General features: G+C 48.0%; 1 protein-coding gene across 3 annotated transcripts in view; it reads right to left on the reverse strand.

Annotated features, from left to right (window-relative positions):
- The window catches only part of PASK (PAS domain containing serine/threonine kinase), a 42,910-nt gene extending 27,523 nt beyond the window's left edge, over window positions 1-15,387 (reverse strand). Inside the window, exons 1-6 of one of the 3 annotated variants that reach the window (XR_012920662.1) lie at window positions 15,000-15,174; window positions 5,695-5,938; window positions 3,510-3,742; window positions 2,662-2,832; window positions 1,646-1,786; window positions 220-354 (exon numbers count right to left, since the gene is read on the reverse strand). Coding sequence is in view for 2 of the 3 variants with exons in the window: in XM_020288082.2 (XP_020143671.2) it covers window positions 220-354; window positions 1,646-1,786; window positions 2,662-2,832; window positions 3,510-3,742; window positions 5,695-5,890 (876 nt within the window). In the remaining variant the exon portion in view is untranslated. Of the gene's footprint in view, window positions 1-219; window positions 355-1,645; window positions 1,787-2,661; window positions 2,833-3,509; window positions 3,743-5,694; window positions 5,939-14,999; window positions 15,175-15,258 lie in introns of those variants that run through there. The other 2 variants (XM_020288082.2, XM_020288081.2) reach the window with 2 other exon arrangements.
- Between the last annotated feature and the right edge of the window lie 61 nt (window positions 15,388-15,448).

Raw genomic sequence — 15,448 nt, forward strand, 5'->3', positions numbered from 1 at the left:
CTAAGGCAACAAGGGTGGTCAGCCAGAGACCACACAGGCTCCAGCCTTGGTCAGGACCTTGGTCAGGACCTCCGGCACAGAGAGCTCAAGCTGGAGCACGGCCCACATCCCCAGGATGCTCTGTCATCAGGAACCCCTGGACTGCATCGTGGTGATAGTTACAGATCTGGATTTAAGCCCTCGACCCCAGCACATGGCGCAGGAGGTCACGGGTCCTACCTTTGGGACGTGCTGGCCGGGAGGGGGGAGCTGCACAGAAGGGATCAGGTCTGTGATGTGCTGCCCAACCACGTCCTCCCCGGACACAAAGCCGTGGAGATGTGCAAAGAGACTGTCACACGACGTGATGGTTCCCTGGAGAGAAAACCCAGAGCTCCAGTGTTATGACAAGAGCTTCTTGCACTTCAGCTGTAAATTTCACTACGCTTCAATACCTTCAAGCTAAAAGCAAGATTTCTGCAACTCAAGTGCAAGAGACATACAAATGAACTTTCACAAAAACATTATCTTTCTCCTTCTACCAGATATACCTAAACTGTGGGCTTTCTTGAGCTGCTCTTCAGAGGCCCTGGCCCAAGCTGGAGTCTCTTTTGCTGATAAGAACATCCAGCTTGGCCGGGCATGGTGACTCATGCCTGTAATCCTACCACTCTGGGAGGCCAAGGCAGGAGGATTGTTTGAGCTCAAGAGTTCAAGACCAACCTGAGCAAGAGCAAGACCCAAGTCTCTACTAAAAAAATAGAAAGAAATTAGCTGGACAACTTAAAATATATAGGAAAAATGAGCTGGGCATGGTGGCACATGCCTGTAGGCCCAGCTACTTGGAAGGCTGAGGCAGGAGGATCGCTTAAGCCCAGGAGTTTGAGGTTGCTGTGAGCTAGGCTGATGCCACAGCACTCACTCTAGCCTGGGCAACAGAGTGAGACTCTGTCTCAAAATAAAAAAAAGAAAAAGAACATCCAGCTTGCATTCGAGTGCTGTCTCTAATGCCAGCCACTATGCTGAGGAGTTTGCACACATTATTTACATTATTTCATTTAAGTGTTAAAACAATTCTATGTAGGCCAGGCGCGGTGGCTCACGCCTGTAATCCTAGCACTCTGGGAGGCCGAGGCAGGCGGATTGCTCGAGGTCAGGAGTTCGAAACCAGCCTGAGCAAGAGCGAGACCCTGTCTCTACTATAAATAGAAAGAAATTAATTGGCCAACTAATATATATAGAAAAAACTAGCCGGGCATGGTGGTGCATGCCTGTAGTCCCAGCTACTTGGGAGGCTGAGGCAGGAGGATCCCTTGAGCCCAGGAGTTTGAGGTTGCTGTGAGCGAGGCTGACGCCACGGCACTCACTCTAGCCTGGGCAACAAAGCGAGACTCTGTCTCAAAAAAAAAAAAAAAAAAAAAAAACAATTCTATGGGTGGTTACAATCATATCCCCACTTTACAGATGAGGAAACTGAGGCATGGGAGATTCAGTTCCTGCCCAAGCCCACACAATTAGTAAGAGGCACAGCTACGGAAGACCCTCGAGACTCCTTGTTCTCTTTCTTCCCAAAGGTACGAGGCAGGGAACGGCACTTGCACTAGTGCTGGAAGGGGAGAAGGGGGGCTCTGGCATCTGCTTGCACAAGGCAGAGCCGCACACTCACGTCGCTCTGGAAATCAACCCAGGCCGAGACCCTCTCCACAGGCTCCAGGACCACCACACAGCACAGGCTGTGCTCCTGCCGCAGCCTCTTCATCCACACTGACACTGGAATCTTCTCCCCACTGCGGCTGACGATGTCCACCTGTGGACACAGGCAGGCTGGCACCTGCACACCTGGGCCACGCCCACCAGCACAGGCAGGCCCTTGCCTCTGGGAGAGGCCCCCCTCGGACTCCAGGCACCTCAGCTTCTCAACCCCTGCTCACCTGTCTGGCATTTCAGAAACGTACCGAAGTATCAGGTTTCTGATATTCTAATACTGAACACCGCAATCTCTGACTGGTGTCATATCAAGAGAACAGACTCCTTTCATCCTGTTTCAGGGTACAGCAGGGGTGGGGAGCAGTATCTCTTATTTCTTAGAGAAACAGGCACCAACACATACTGAATACCTTGATTTTTTTTCTTTCTTGTTGTATATCTCTTAAACCAGTGGCTTTCAATGCCACTGACCCTGTCTGAGTTCTCTCTGTGTCTGGGGCTCACCCTTCTGACAGCTCAGGGTGGCCACACGGGCAGAGGAGATCAGAATTCTCCAGGGAAATGTTTCCGGGCACACGCCGCCTGCCCTCTCCAACACACACCACACAAACAGAATGTGTAAATTTCGGTGTAAAACTTAGCAAAGACAATAAAATCATATTGCTTTTTTGGAAATCTGGTGTGGTGCTCTGCAGGTCTACAGGATGTTGGCCAAACTATATCCCTCAAACAAAACAAGTGACACCTGAGATGCCCCTTGAGAGTCCAGCCACAGCCACTCCATTCCTGTGGAGCTCTCATTCGGAAAGGCCCCACCTCCACCTCAGCTGGGGCGGACACGGCACCCGCTGTGACATTTTCAGTTGCCTGGTGCCACCCAGCCCCCCGCAGGCCCCAAGGAGAGGGCTGGGAGTCTTCTTGCCACGTTCTGCTCTCCCCCTCAGGCCAGGTCAAGGCCCCACGGCGCCCACTCACCACTGTGCCGAACGCCACCGCGGCACGGCCGTCAGCCCCCACGTGCTCCTGGCTGAGGGCTTCGACCACGTCGGAATCTGACTTCAGGAAGAACTGCGTGAGCCTCTGGCCAATCAGGCTGCGGCCGCTATACCCCAGGAGTCTGCATGCTTTGTCGTTGACAACCAGGATCTGAGGAGCCGCAAATGGGAGCGAGGACACAAACATCACCAGCAGCTCCTCTGACTACCGGAACAGCTGAGAGCCAAGGACGATCTGGACACCAGCCGGGTAGCCGGAGGCCCGTCTTCCCCGAGGCGTGCCCTGGTGATGACGCCCCACCCCTGGTACTGCCATGGGCTCGACCACACGGAAACGACCAGGTCAGCACTGACTGAACCCACACACCTTACCAATCGGCACAGGGCACACCCAAGACTATGAAGAAAACACAGGAATGCATATCAAACTCTCGCCTCACAATTTCCGTTATCTGCATATACATGCACATTATGCAAATGCATTTAATCCAGATATTGAATATCCATTCTCGTCTTAGCTGAGCCAACACTTCAGCAAGCATAAGTAAACAACATGCTTTATCCCTTTCCTTGAATCTCTGTTCTGACAAGAGGAGTTAACTCATTTTGATTGAATCATATTTAGTTCTCCAAATTCTTACCTCTTTTGTTACTATTCAAGTAAAACCAAATGTTTATAGCTTACCAAATATTAATATTAACTATTAACACTTATATATAAGTGTTCTAATTGCACTTAACACACACAAATTCCTCTGTTTGAGGTTACAGGCCTAAGGCACAAATCCCAAACACACATCTATAGCTGGGACTCAAACCAGCACATACCTCTGTGGTCTTGGCATCCACGGTGAAGACAGCCTTGTTAGGGTTGCACACGGGAGCGGGAAGCAGAGGCACAGACCACCCTGCAGACAAGCCCCGCAGCAGGGAGCAGCAGGACATGCTGCCAGGGGGCCCAGCAGGGTCGGAGTGCTCCAGTGTGGCAGGGCAGTGCAGTTTGCTCGTGCAGATATTCTGGGCAGCCAGTGATGACAGACAGTAGGAGCTCCATTTGTCCTCTGGAAAGAAAAGAAACCTTTACATCTCACACGGCTGCCAGGAGTTCATGTTGAAACAGGCAGAGCACACAGCCCTCGCCCCCACTCCTACTGAAGGATCCAAGGAGGAAACCGACGCACAGAGCTGGTGCGCGCTCTGACTGTGCACCTGAGCACGGTCCCCAGAACCCACTCGGGCAGCGGCCAGGTGCTCAGGGGCAACACAGAGCAACTTCCTCTCAGAAGCACGACCAGCACGAGATCCACATCTCTGTGTCCAAATTAAATTCAAAGGTCTCTTCCCTTACACCATCACGAGACCCCACAGCCCCCAGCTACTGCCCGCCTCTCGTTCCTGGAAAGCAGTACACCCTGCAAGAGCTGCTGGAGCCCCGCTCCCGCTCCACCTTCTTTTCCCCCGTCACGGTCCCTTCCCACTGCGCCAGAAAATTTGCTCTTGGCAAGGTCTGCACGGGCTCCCGAGGCACTGTACCCAGCAGTCACTGCTCAGTTCTCACCCTGCTCCACTCAGCAGCAGCTCTGGGCTCCCCTCCACCCCAGCACCTGCTGTCTCCCAGGCATCGAGCTCCTACCCCACCTCCCACCACCCACCACCCAGGGACCTGGCTCCAGCTCACCTACCCGCTCCTCGGTAGCTCTGAACACCCCCAAGACGCAAATGTGCCGACGACTCCCACGTGCGTACCTGCAGCCCGGGCAGCTCCCCAGGCTCCAAGCCGGCACACCTGCTCCTCCGTAAGCACCAACCACGTTCTTCTGGTGGCTCAAAACCACACACAGGACCTGACCCTTCTATTTGCCTCCCACCCTATCTTCTCTCCTCTGCAGCCTACACCCAGGCCCCCGACTTCCTCAGTCAGGGGCCTCACCCTGCCCAGTCCCTGACCCTGGAGGCCCCTTGTGCCTCCTCTCCCCAGGCAGCGGTGGGTGCCCACAGCTCAGCCACACCTTGAGCCTGGGGATGCTGCGCAGTCAGCTCTTGTCCCAGCTGTTGCAGTGACCCCCTAAAACAAACACATGGCATCGACGCTCTGCTGAGAACATCCCTGGCCAGCACCTGCGTGGGGCCACACTCAAGGGGGCGGCTCCTCACAGCCCCTCCTGCAGCACCTTGGGCCTCCTGCACAGGACCCGCTGCGCCAGCTGCCGCAGTCTCACGGGTCAGCTCCGATACCCTCCTCTTTCTCTGTCACACAGCTCCGTGTCCTCGAGACCAGATCCCGCCTCCCTTCCCCTGCAGCTCTTTGTTCTGGCTCCAGCCATCTCTGTCATCCCAAAGGACTTTCCCGTCTTCCAGGTCCACCCTAGCCTCAAGCCTGCAGCCTCCCACCAGACGGCCAGTCCCTCAAAGACAGGCAATGCTTTCTTCTTCCCTGGGCCATAGGGTGCCTGGGCTTGGGGGCCCAACTGCCTTCTTGGAGACATCACCGCCCCACAGTTTTCAGCCATCCCCAGGAGTCCAGCACCTGCACTGTGAAGCTCATGCCTCTCTCTGTGGTAGTGAAAACCTCCCTGAGGGGAAGGACCTATCTTATCATGTCTGTGTCCAGGCAGGGAACCTGCACCTGCCAAACAGTCATTAAATATTTGCTGAGCTCAATTAGCAAAACTGTATTTCACTTATAAGCCAGCCAAGCCTCGGACAGCGTTCCCACACACTCTGAAGTAAGAAATAACACTTTGCTGTACTTTGACCCTGAAATGTGGCAGTGAATTCCAACCACTGCCAGAAAAGACTTGTATGCCTCAGAATCACAGCAGAGCCAAAGCAGCAGGAAGGTCTGGCTGGTGTCGTCCACCAACATGTGTCCCGCACCTAAACAAAACCTTTTTTCTACAAGAAGAGAATGACTGACTTTAATCACCAACAAGAGGGTTTCCACTGGGAGAAAACAGAGCAAGTCCACATTTTCATGCCAACACTGACCCCTACAATGACCAGAGGTCGTTACCGGAGAGCGCCATCCTGCTCTGGCAGAGTTTAGAAAGCCCATTCTTCCTGCTCAGGTGTCGGTGTGCCCAGGAAAATGACTTGCTGGGCTGGAAGATGGTCTGTGCGGCTGGGCCCTCAGGTGGCGCTGGCAAGGGGAGGCTCCCAGACAGGCATCTCTGGTCCTCTTCAAAGACCACTGAGCCTCTGTCCTCCATGGGAAGAGTGAGGCCAGTCGCCAAGCCTCCGCCTCTAACAGTTGTCAACTAGAAAGCAAAGCGAACCTGATTAGCATCGGCAATGCAAGAACATAAAGGTAGTTTAACCAACTAATTCTTCATAATGGCAAGTTAAGCTCAGCTCCCAAAGACACACACCCAACTGCCACCCCAGGTCAGAACCTACAACCTGAGTACAGTCAGCCCAAAGCTGTGCTGAAAGAAGCTCTTTCAGAGGAATATGTAGCAAGGTATAGGAAAGAGAGGAGAAAGCAGAACAGAGACGGAGGGGCCATAAGAGGAGGCAGGGGCTGCAAACCCACACAAGTGGAAATGCTCCAAGGTCAAGAAGGTTCTCCCCGAAGCCTCGAGAACCTGTCCGCACACCAGGTCTGCACAGCACCCTGGCCCCAGCTTTCCCTCAACGGTAGGTCTGACCAGCAGCCCACAGAATCACCAGGCAGCTTCCAGCAAAGCACGGACTGAGACTATGTGGACTGGGTCACTGTGAGTGGCCCCTGAGCTCCAGAACAGCTAAGCCTACCACGAATACTTTCTGTGCATCTCTGAGATTCCTGAAAGTGTGACTTGAGACTGGCAAAGGCAAGAAAAACTCATGGGAGCCGGAACCAAAACGGTGAGGGTGAGTTGGCCTAAGGAGAGCTATCCTGAGACTCCTAACGTCAGCCAGGGACCCTTGGAAGGACGAATGTGGCCCTCGCACAGGAGCAACCCTCAGGTCCTGGCAAAGGCAACGCTCTAAGAAGCACGGTGTCCTGTACAAGCTTGAGGTTTTCCAAACATTAAGATAAATATGCTCTCTTTCAACCAAACAGAAGGACACACACTACCACGAGAGCAAGAGTCTGCAGAAAAATCAAAGAGATTTAGACACACAAGAATAGATATTAAGTTATCAAATACTGAATGGAAAATGCCTGTGTATATGTTTAAAAATATGAATGACAGAGTCACAAAAATAAGAAAAAAATAGTGTCTCAAAAACAACTGGCTAGGCTGGGCACAGTGGCCCATGCCTATAATCCTAGCACTCTGGGAGGCGGGAGAATCACTGGAGGTCAGGAGTTCAAGACCAACCTGAGCAAGAGTGAGACCCCATCTCTACTAAAAATAGAAAGAAATTAGCTGGACAACTAAAAATATATAGAAAAAATTAGCCGGGTATGGTGGTGCATGCTTGTAGTCCCAGCTACTTTGGAGGCTGAGGCAGGAGGATCACTAGAGCCCAGGAATCTGAGGTTGCTGTGAACTAGGCTGATGCCATGGCACTCTAACCTAGGCAACAAAGCAAGACTTTGTCTCAAAAAACAAAACAAAACAAAACCTGACTAGATTTAGCCTTTTCAATAAACAGGCCTTTTAGAAATGAAATTTTTAAAATTTTATAATAAAAAAATGAATTTGTAACTAAAACTTTCCCAAAAAGAAAACTCTAGCCCCAGATGGCTTCACTTCACTGGTGAATTCTATCAAACACCAACATTACACAAACTCTATCCCAGAGGTTTAAAAAGAAAGGAACATTTACTTCCCAATCCATTTCTTGAGGCCAGCGTTACTGATACCAAAACCAAAGACATTACTAGGAAAGGAAATTACAGACCAATAGCTCTCATAAACATAGATGCAAAAACCCGTGAGAAATGTTAGCAAATTCAGCAGACAATGGTACAAAGGGTAATATATTTACAACCAGCTGGGGTTTGTTGTCGGAATGAAAGGCTGGCTCGAACTTGAAAATCAATCAATGTAATCCACCACTCGCCTGGACAGGAGGGAGGACGGCTGTCTCGATTCACAGAGGAAAGGACTGGACATATCGAAAACCCTAAAGAACCTATAAAAAAGCTCTAAGAACAAGTATTATAAGTTAAGCAAAGTCACAGGACACAAGGAAAATACTTAACTATCAATTGTATTTCTATATGGTGACAACAAACTGGAAATTAATTTCTTAAAAAATAGCATTCATAGTGAAATAAAAAACATGAAGCACTTAGGGAGAAATCTAATAAAATAACATGTGCAAAACTGGTATAATGAAATTACAAACATTGTTCAGAGAAATTAAGAAATTAAAGGCATAAACTAACAGAGACACGCTATGTGCACAGGTCAGAGGGCTCAACATTACGAAGGTGTCGACTCGCCCCAAATTCATCTGTACCTTCAGCATAATCCCAACCCAAATACCAGCAGGCTTTTTGTAGATATTGAAAAGCTGATTCTCAACTTTATATTATTAATAATAAAAAAAAAGAACATAGAAGAGCCAAGATAATTCTGAAGAAAAAGAACAAAGCTGGAAGACTTATGCTCCCTGACTTCGAGACTTAACTCTAAAGCGATAATGATCAAGACAGCGTGTGGCATAAGGACAAATATGTAACATAGGAGCATCCAGAAATAAAACCACCCACATATGGTCAAATTTAATTCTTCATAAAGGTGTCAAGGTATTTCAATGAAGAAAAGATAGTCTTTTCAATAAATGCAGCTGGAACAACTTGATATCCTTATATAAGGGGAAAAAAGTAAACTAGGACTTTCATCTCTTGCTATCCTTAAAAATTAACTCAAAATGGATCATAAGCCTAAATGTAAAAGTTAAAACTATTGGCCTTCTCCGTTGGTTTCCTAGGGCTGCCATAGCAAAGTACCATAAACTGGGTGTCTAAAAATAAAAATCTACTGTCTCACAATCTGGAGCCTAGAAGTCCAAGATGAAGGTGTCAGCAGGGCTGAGCGCTCTGAGACCTGCAGCAGGTCCTCCCTGGTGCTGCACTGGGGGCTCTGCTGTCCCTTGGCTTGCAGGTGCCAGTCTCTGCCTGTCACCACAGGGCTCTCGCGGTGTCTGTCTTCCCATGGCTTTTCTCTGACAATCACACCTGTCATGTTGGAGTCACCCTACTCCAGTGTGACCTCGTCATAGCTACTCACATCTGCAATGACCCCATTTCCAAACGAGGTCACATTCTGAGGCACTGGGGTTTAGGACTTCAACATAGGAGTTGGGGGAGCACAGGTCAGCTCATAGTATCTCCTAAACAAAACTGGAGAAAAATCTTCATAACATAGATGATGATGTCTTAGATAAGACATGAAAAGCATGGACCATAACAAAAAGCCTAATAAATTAGGCATAATCAAAATTCAAAGCTTCTGCTCTTTGAAAGACACCATGTAAAAAGTGAAAAGCCACAGGCTAGGAGAAAATACTCACAATAACTACACCTGACAAACAGCTTGTAGCCAGGATATGGAAAGAACTCTCCCAAGTCAATCATAAAAAAGATAAATGATCCATTTTTTTAAAAAAGGGTGAATGTTTTGGACACTTCCCCAAAGAAAATATACCAATGGTAAAGAAGCACAGGATAAAGAATTCACCATCACTAGTTGTCAGAGAAATGCAAAGGAACTCAGTGACTGTCACTGTGCAGCCACCAGAACAACTAACATTTATGCATTTATTTTTATGAAACAGGGTCTCGCTCTGATGCCCAGGCTGGAGTACAGTAGTGTAGTCATAGCTCACTCCTGGCCTCAAGTGATCCTCCAGCCTCAGCTTCCCAAAGTGCTAGGTTTACAGTCATGAGCCAAGAAGCCCAGCCTAAAATGCCTAAAATTCAAAAGAAAGCAAATGTACAATGTTGGTAAGGAGGTGGAGCAAATGGAGCAAGTGGAACTCTTATACATTACTGATAAGAATGCACCCACTTTGGAAAACAGTTTGCCAAGTACCCTAGGAGGAAGTAATCGTACTTCTAGGTATTCACCCAAGAGAAAGGAAGGCACATGTCCACATAGCCTTCTACGCAAATGTTGACAATAGTTTTACTCGTATTAGCTCCAAATGGGAAACCATCCAAATGTCTCTCCATCAACAGGAGAACAGATAAGCAAGTCAAACCATATCCACACAAGGCATCTACTCAGAAGTAAACAGGAATGAACCAGTGACACACACAACACGGTTGAATCTCAGAACCTCTGCTGTGCAACAACAGCAGACACAAGACACACACTGCGGGATTCCCATCACATGAAACACCGAAAAGACAAATCTCATCTCCAGTGACATGAAGCAGAGATGAAATTGTCTGGGGCCAGCCATGGGGAGGGGAAGAGGGTTGACTAAGAAAGACCACAAAGGAAATTTTAGGGTGATGAAAATGACCTATCACTTGTCTGCAGTTGTCCCCACATGGCTGGACACATGTCTCAAAACTCAATGAACTATATACTTAGTATGAACACATTTTATTTTATGTAAGCTAAAGTTAATTTTTAAAATGTCAATAGATGGATAAATAGACAGTCACAGCTGAAGAGAAAACAGTGAACTAGAAGATACATTTGAATAAATACTCCAAATGTAACACAGAGAGACAAGATAAAAATGGTGTTGATGGATAGCTAAGAGTTAGAGACACAGATAACCGAACAAGTATCTAACAGGAGAGAAAATGGGGAGGAGGATGTATTTGAAGAGAAAAGAATTAACTTGATCTTCAATAACAAATAAATGAATTTACAGATCCAGGACCCCTGTCAGTCACACACAGTGGTAAGGTGCAGGGGGCTGGGGGGGGGGGGGACGCGGCCTACCAGATGTGAAAACTCAATATAAAGCCGGAGTCATAACAAAAGTCCATGCCCAGGGTATAAAAGACTTGATTTGTGAAAGTCAAAACACTAAACTTTTAGAAGAAAATAGAAGAAACTATCTGTAAGAACTTGGGATAGGGACAGTGTTTGTTTTTTTTTTTAACTAGGCACAAAAGGCTCAAACTATAAAATAAGATTGATGAATTTAACATTAAATTTGAGAACATCTGCTCACAAAAAAATACCATAATGAAAATGAAATAACAAACCACAATTTGGGAAAAGATATTTGCCACATATATAACTAACAGAGAATTAATATCCAGAATAGTTTAGGTTTTTTGTTTGTTTTAGAGACAGGGTCACTCAGGCTAGAGTGCAGTGGAGCAATCACAGCTCACCACAGCCTCAAACTCCTGACCTCAAGCCATCCTCCCTCCTGCTCCAGCCTCCCAAGTAGCTGGGACTACAGGCACATGCCACCACACCCAGTTCATTTTTTTTTTTTTTATTTTTTGTAGAGACAGGGTCTCACTATGTTGCTCAGGCTGGTCTCAAACTCCCGGCCTCATGCAATCCTCCCAGTCTCCCAAAGTCCTAGGATTACAGGTGTGAACCACTGTGCCCAGCCTAGAGTGGTTTTTAAAGGTCAATAATTTAACAGATAAAATTTTTCAAAGATATATGGCCCAACAGAAAAATGATAAGAAATAGGAAAAAGAGTTTAACAGAATAGGAAATCCTAGTGGCCAATAAACCTGTGACAGGAAGCTTAACTTTATTAGCATAATCACAATAATGTTGTACCTACTAATGAAAAGAAATTAAGAATTCTAATAATATCAAATGATAAGGATCTGAATCAACAGAACTCTAATAAGTCAATATAATCTCTTTAGAAAACATTTAAACCAAACATTTACCTACTCTGACACAGCATTTTCCACTTAGATTTATAATCTAGAAAAACTCTTGCATGTGGGTACAAGACACACAAGAATGTTCAAGACAGCATGGTTCTCAATGCCAAAGGCAGAAAGGCAATGAAACAACGCAAACGTTCATTAACAAGAAAATTCTGGCATATTCACGCTATGAATTACAGCAGTGAAAACAAAGGAACTACATACAACACGGATAAATCTAATGAGTGGAAAAATCAAGTTATAAATGACTATCAACAATAAGATTCCTTTCTTATACAAAATAATCTAAATAAAACAAAATAAATATATTATTTAGGGATTCACACACAACTGATAAAACTACTTTGTAAATAAGATAAACCCAAACTTCAGGCAGGTGGTTTCTCTGAGGATCCAGCGGGGCGCTGGGTGGGGAAGGGGCCAGATGGCACGGGGTCTCCTGATCTCCTGATGTGGGTAGTGGGCTCACACATGTCCACCTTACTGGTATGATTCATGACTGACATCGCCTTTATTCTTCTGTGTAAATCAAGTAACATATGCCATGTTTCCCCGAAAAAAAGACAGTGTCTTATATTTAGTTTTCCTCAAGAAGATACCCTAGGGCTTATTTTCAAGGGATATATATTTTTTAAGTACAGTACAACAATCTATATTTATTCATATATAGTTAAGTCATCTTCTTCTGGAACATCATCATAGTAAAATGGCAGCCACAGCGTTCCTTCTTCCCCCTGGGGACACAATACCTAAAGCGGAGCGTCCCACTCCTCACTTCACTGAGGAGACTGTCCCCTCAAAGCCTCAGCTTGCAGCACGCACAGGATGGCTGGGACCTGACAGGGGGAAGTGACCTTGTTGGTGGGGCTGCCCGCACCTTTCTGGTCACCTCTGGGACAGCAGCTGTCACGATGGGCAGATGAGAAGGGCTGCTCATCTTCTTTACAGCTCCCAACGAAATGCATGGGTTCTAAGGATACGCTGCGTAGCCACGCCCATCACTAGGTCTTATTTTCGGATTAGGGCTTATATTGCCCAAATGCTTAGAAATCCTGCTAGGGCTTATTTTTATGAGTAGGTCTTATTTTTGGGGAAACACAGTACTAAAAACTAAGAGATGTTCCACACACATACCCAGCACGGGGTCCTGGAAGGCAACAGCTCAGTAGGAACCAAAGGATGCATGGGAAGCGAGGAAGAATTCAAATAAATTATTAGAATGTGTTGTTTTCCTTCAAGTAGCAACATTTAATGTGACATTTAGCCACAGGTTTATATTTCCTTCTCTAAGCATCTAAATACACTAGTTATTTCCACAATAAATAACAATGGTGTGATCATATAAAAGGTAGTTTTCTACTTTTAAAACCGACCTATACACAAAGCTCAAAACACAGCTTCAGAATACATTGCAAATGTTATAAAACTTTTCTTTAACAAATATAACCCTTCAGAATATACTGATATAAAACTTTAATTTGTAAAAAACATAACTCTTCAGACTTTATTGTCAATGTTACCAAACTTTACTTAAAAAAGCAAGATAACTATTCAGAATACACTGAAAATGTTACATAAATTTACTTTGGAAAAGTAACATAAAATGGGAGGAAAAAGCAGGAAATGTGAAGGGAAGGGCCCCAACTTTTTGTCTTTCCTGGGAGAAAGTAGATAAATACTGTCTAAATTGGATACATCAAGTGGAAGTTTAATTACATTACTGAATATAATGGTGTTGGGGAAGGAAAGTTATGCTGACTAACAGGGATGTGGGGAGGGCAGCAGGGAAGGAGTCCTTTTTCCCTCTACGCCTCCTGTGCCCTGTGAGGTCAGCAAGGGTCAGTTTAGCACGAAGCACCAAGCGGTAGACTCCAACCCACAGCCTGGCCTCTGAGAGCAGAGCCCAGCTTCACACAACTTCAGATCACTTACTTTTTCACAGGTTTAACTTTTACTCAAATGCTAACCAGAAATGCCTGCAAGTCCAGGTCTAGGTTTTTAGAATAGTTTTCCTGTATCCACTGGGCAACAGATGTGGGGAGCCAAACTCAGACAACACTTGATGGTGTCAAAGAGAAATCCTATGCCTGTTGCTAATTTTGATCCCAGAGGCATGAGTGACCCCAAGCTCTCAGATCAAACAGGAGAGCTTTGCAAGGAGCTTCTAGAAAAGTAGTCCTTGCTCTTTTGGGTGAACTTCTAGAAGCAACCATCTCTCTTTCACCAGAACACAAGCTAGGAAGCAAATAGCTCCAAATGCTCCCAGCATCTCTATACAACAAAGAGCAGAACCAGCATTAGGATGAAGCCAACTCCATGGGCAGCAGAGAAGAAAATGGCAAGTCCTGGAAATGTCAGTCCTGGAAAATTCTGAGCCAGAGTCAACCCACCCGAAAATCTGCTTTCCTCTGGACTTCAGGTTTGGGAGCCAACTGCTTTCCTCACTGTCAGAGCTGTCTCGAGCCCATGGCTGTTTCTTGCATCAGGGTATCCCAGTGAATGGGCAGGATGATGGCTACTGTGGAGGGTTTAAGCAAAAGGCACGTCCCGGGTCAGAAAGGTCAGCAAAGGCTCTTAGAGGCGGCACAAGCAGAGCTGAGCCCTGCAATGTGGAGTGAAGAAGCCTTCTAGGACCACTGTAAGGCAGAGACTCCCAGAGGAGTCCAGCACACAAGTGTCTGGAGATGGCACCAGCAAAGCTGGGCCTAACTCCCAGGGCCTTCTATGCCTGCCCCAGCAGTCTGAATTTTATCCTAAAAAATTGACTTTAAAAGACTCAAGGCTTGGAGTAACATGACCAGATACGCACGTTACAAAGATCATTCCAGGCCGGCCCGGTGGCTTACGCCTGTAATCCTAGCACTCTGGGAGGACGAGGCGCGAGGATCGCTCAAGGTCAGGAGTTTGAATCCAGCCTGAGCAAGAGCAAGAAATCGTCTCTATTAAAAATAGAAAGAAATTAGCTGGACAACTAATATATACAGAAAAAATCAGCCGGGCATGGTGGCGCATGCCTGTAGTCCCAGCTACTCGGGAGGCTGAGGCAGGAAGATTGCTTGAGCCCAGGAGTTTGAGGTTGCTGTGAGCTAGGCTGACGCCACGGCACTGTAGCCTGGGCAACAGAGGGAGATTGTCTCAAAGAAGAAAAAAAAAAAAAAAAGATCATTCCAGGGGAAATGTGGGGGCAAGGCTGGAAACAAGGAGAAAGGTTACGGTATTCCAGGAAAGAAATTATAAGGTGTTAGGGAACAGCAAACAGATGGCGATAAGGGAACCCGTTAAGAGAAAGAGCGACAGAATTGGGCGGATGTACTGAGCGAGGAGGTGTGGAAGGAGCGGGCGGGACGAAAGGCTTCCAGACAGCATCCCAGGTAGGTCTACAGCGCGGGCACCGTCCTGCTCTGGGAGGAGCAAGGCCACCGCCCGGGCACGCGTGGGCGCCGAGCCGCAGGTCGGGCGGCGACGCGCGCCACGGCCGGTCCGCTCCCCCACGGGTCACCGACAGGCTCGCATTCCAGCCCGCCGCATCGGCGCGGTTCTCCGGCGCTTACCTTCCGGTGGGGTAGGCAGGGGACGGACGACGCCCGCAGAGCGCCGAGCCGGCGCCCGGAGCGCGGGCGGGCCCGGGTAACGGCCAGGCCCCTCGCCCGGCACCGAGCAGAGGCGGCCGGCGGCGCGCGAGGGGCGCCAGGGGTCGGGGCTGCGCTGGTCCGAGGGCTGCGGAGGGACCCTAGGGCTGGTGCGCGGGGCCAACAGGAGCCCTCGGGAAGAGGCGGAGCCCGGCCCGCTCTCCGAGCGAAGGTACCTCACCTGAGGCCGGCGTGGGTCCCGCCGCCGGGCTCGCTTCAAACCGCGGGAGGCAGCCCATCCGCGCTTCTAGCCACTGGCCAATCGCAGAGTGATTCGCGCCGACTGACAGGCACCGCGGACCAACCACTGGCGCCTGCGCGCCGGACCGCGCGAGCCCGAGCCGAGAAGTCCGCCCAAATGGTTGCTATGG

The sequence above is a fragment of the Microcebus murinus genome, chromosome 8 (genome assembly GCF_040939455.1).
Source record: "Microcebus murinus isolate Inina chromosome 8, M.murinus_Inina_mat1.0, whole genome shotgun sequence".
Lineage (NCBI taxonomy): Eukaryota > Metazoa > Chordata > Mammalia > Primates > Cheirogaleidae > Microcebus > Microcebus murinus.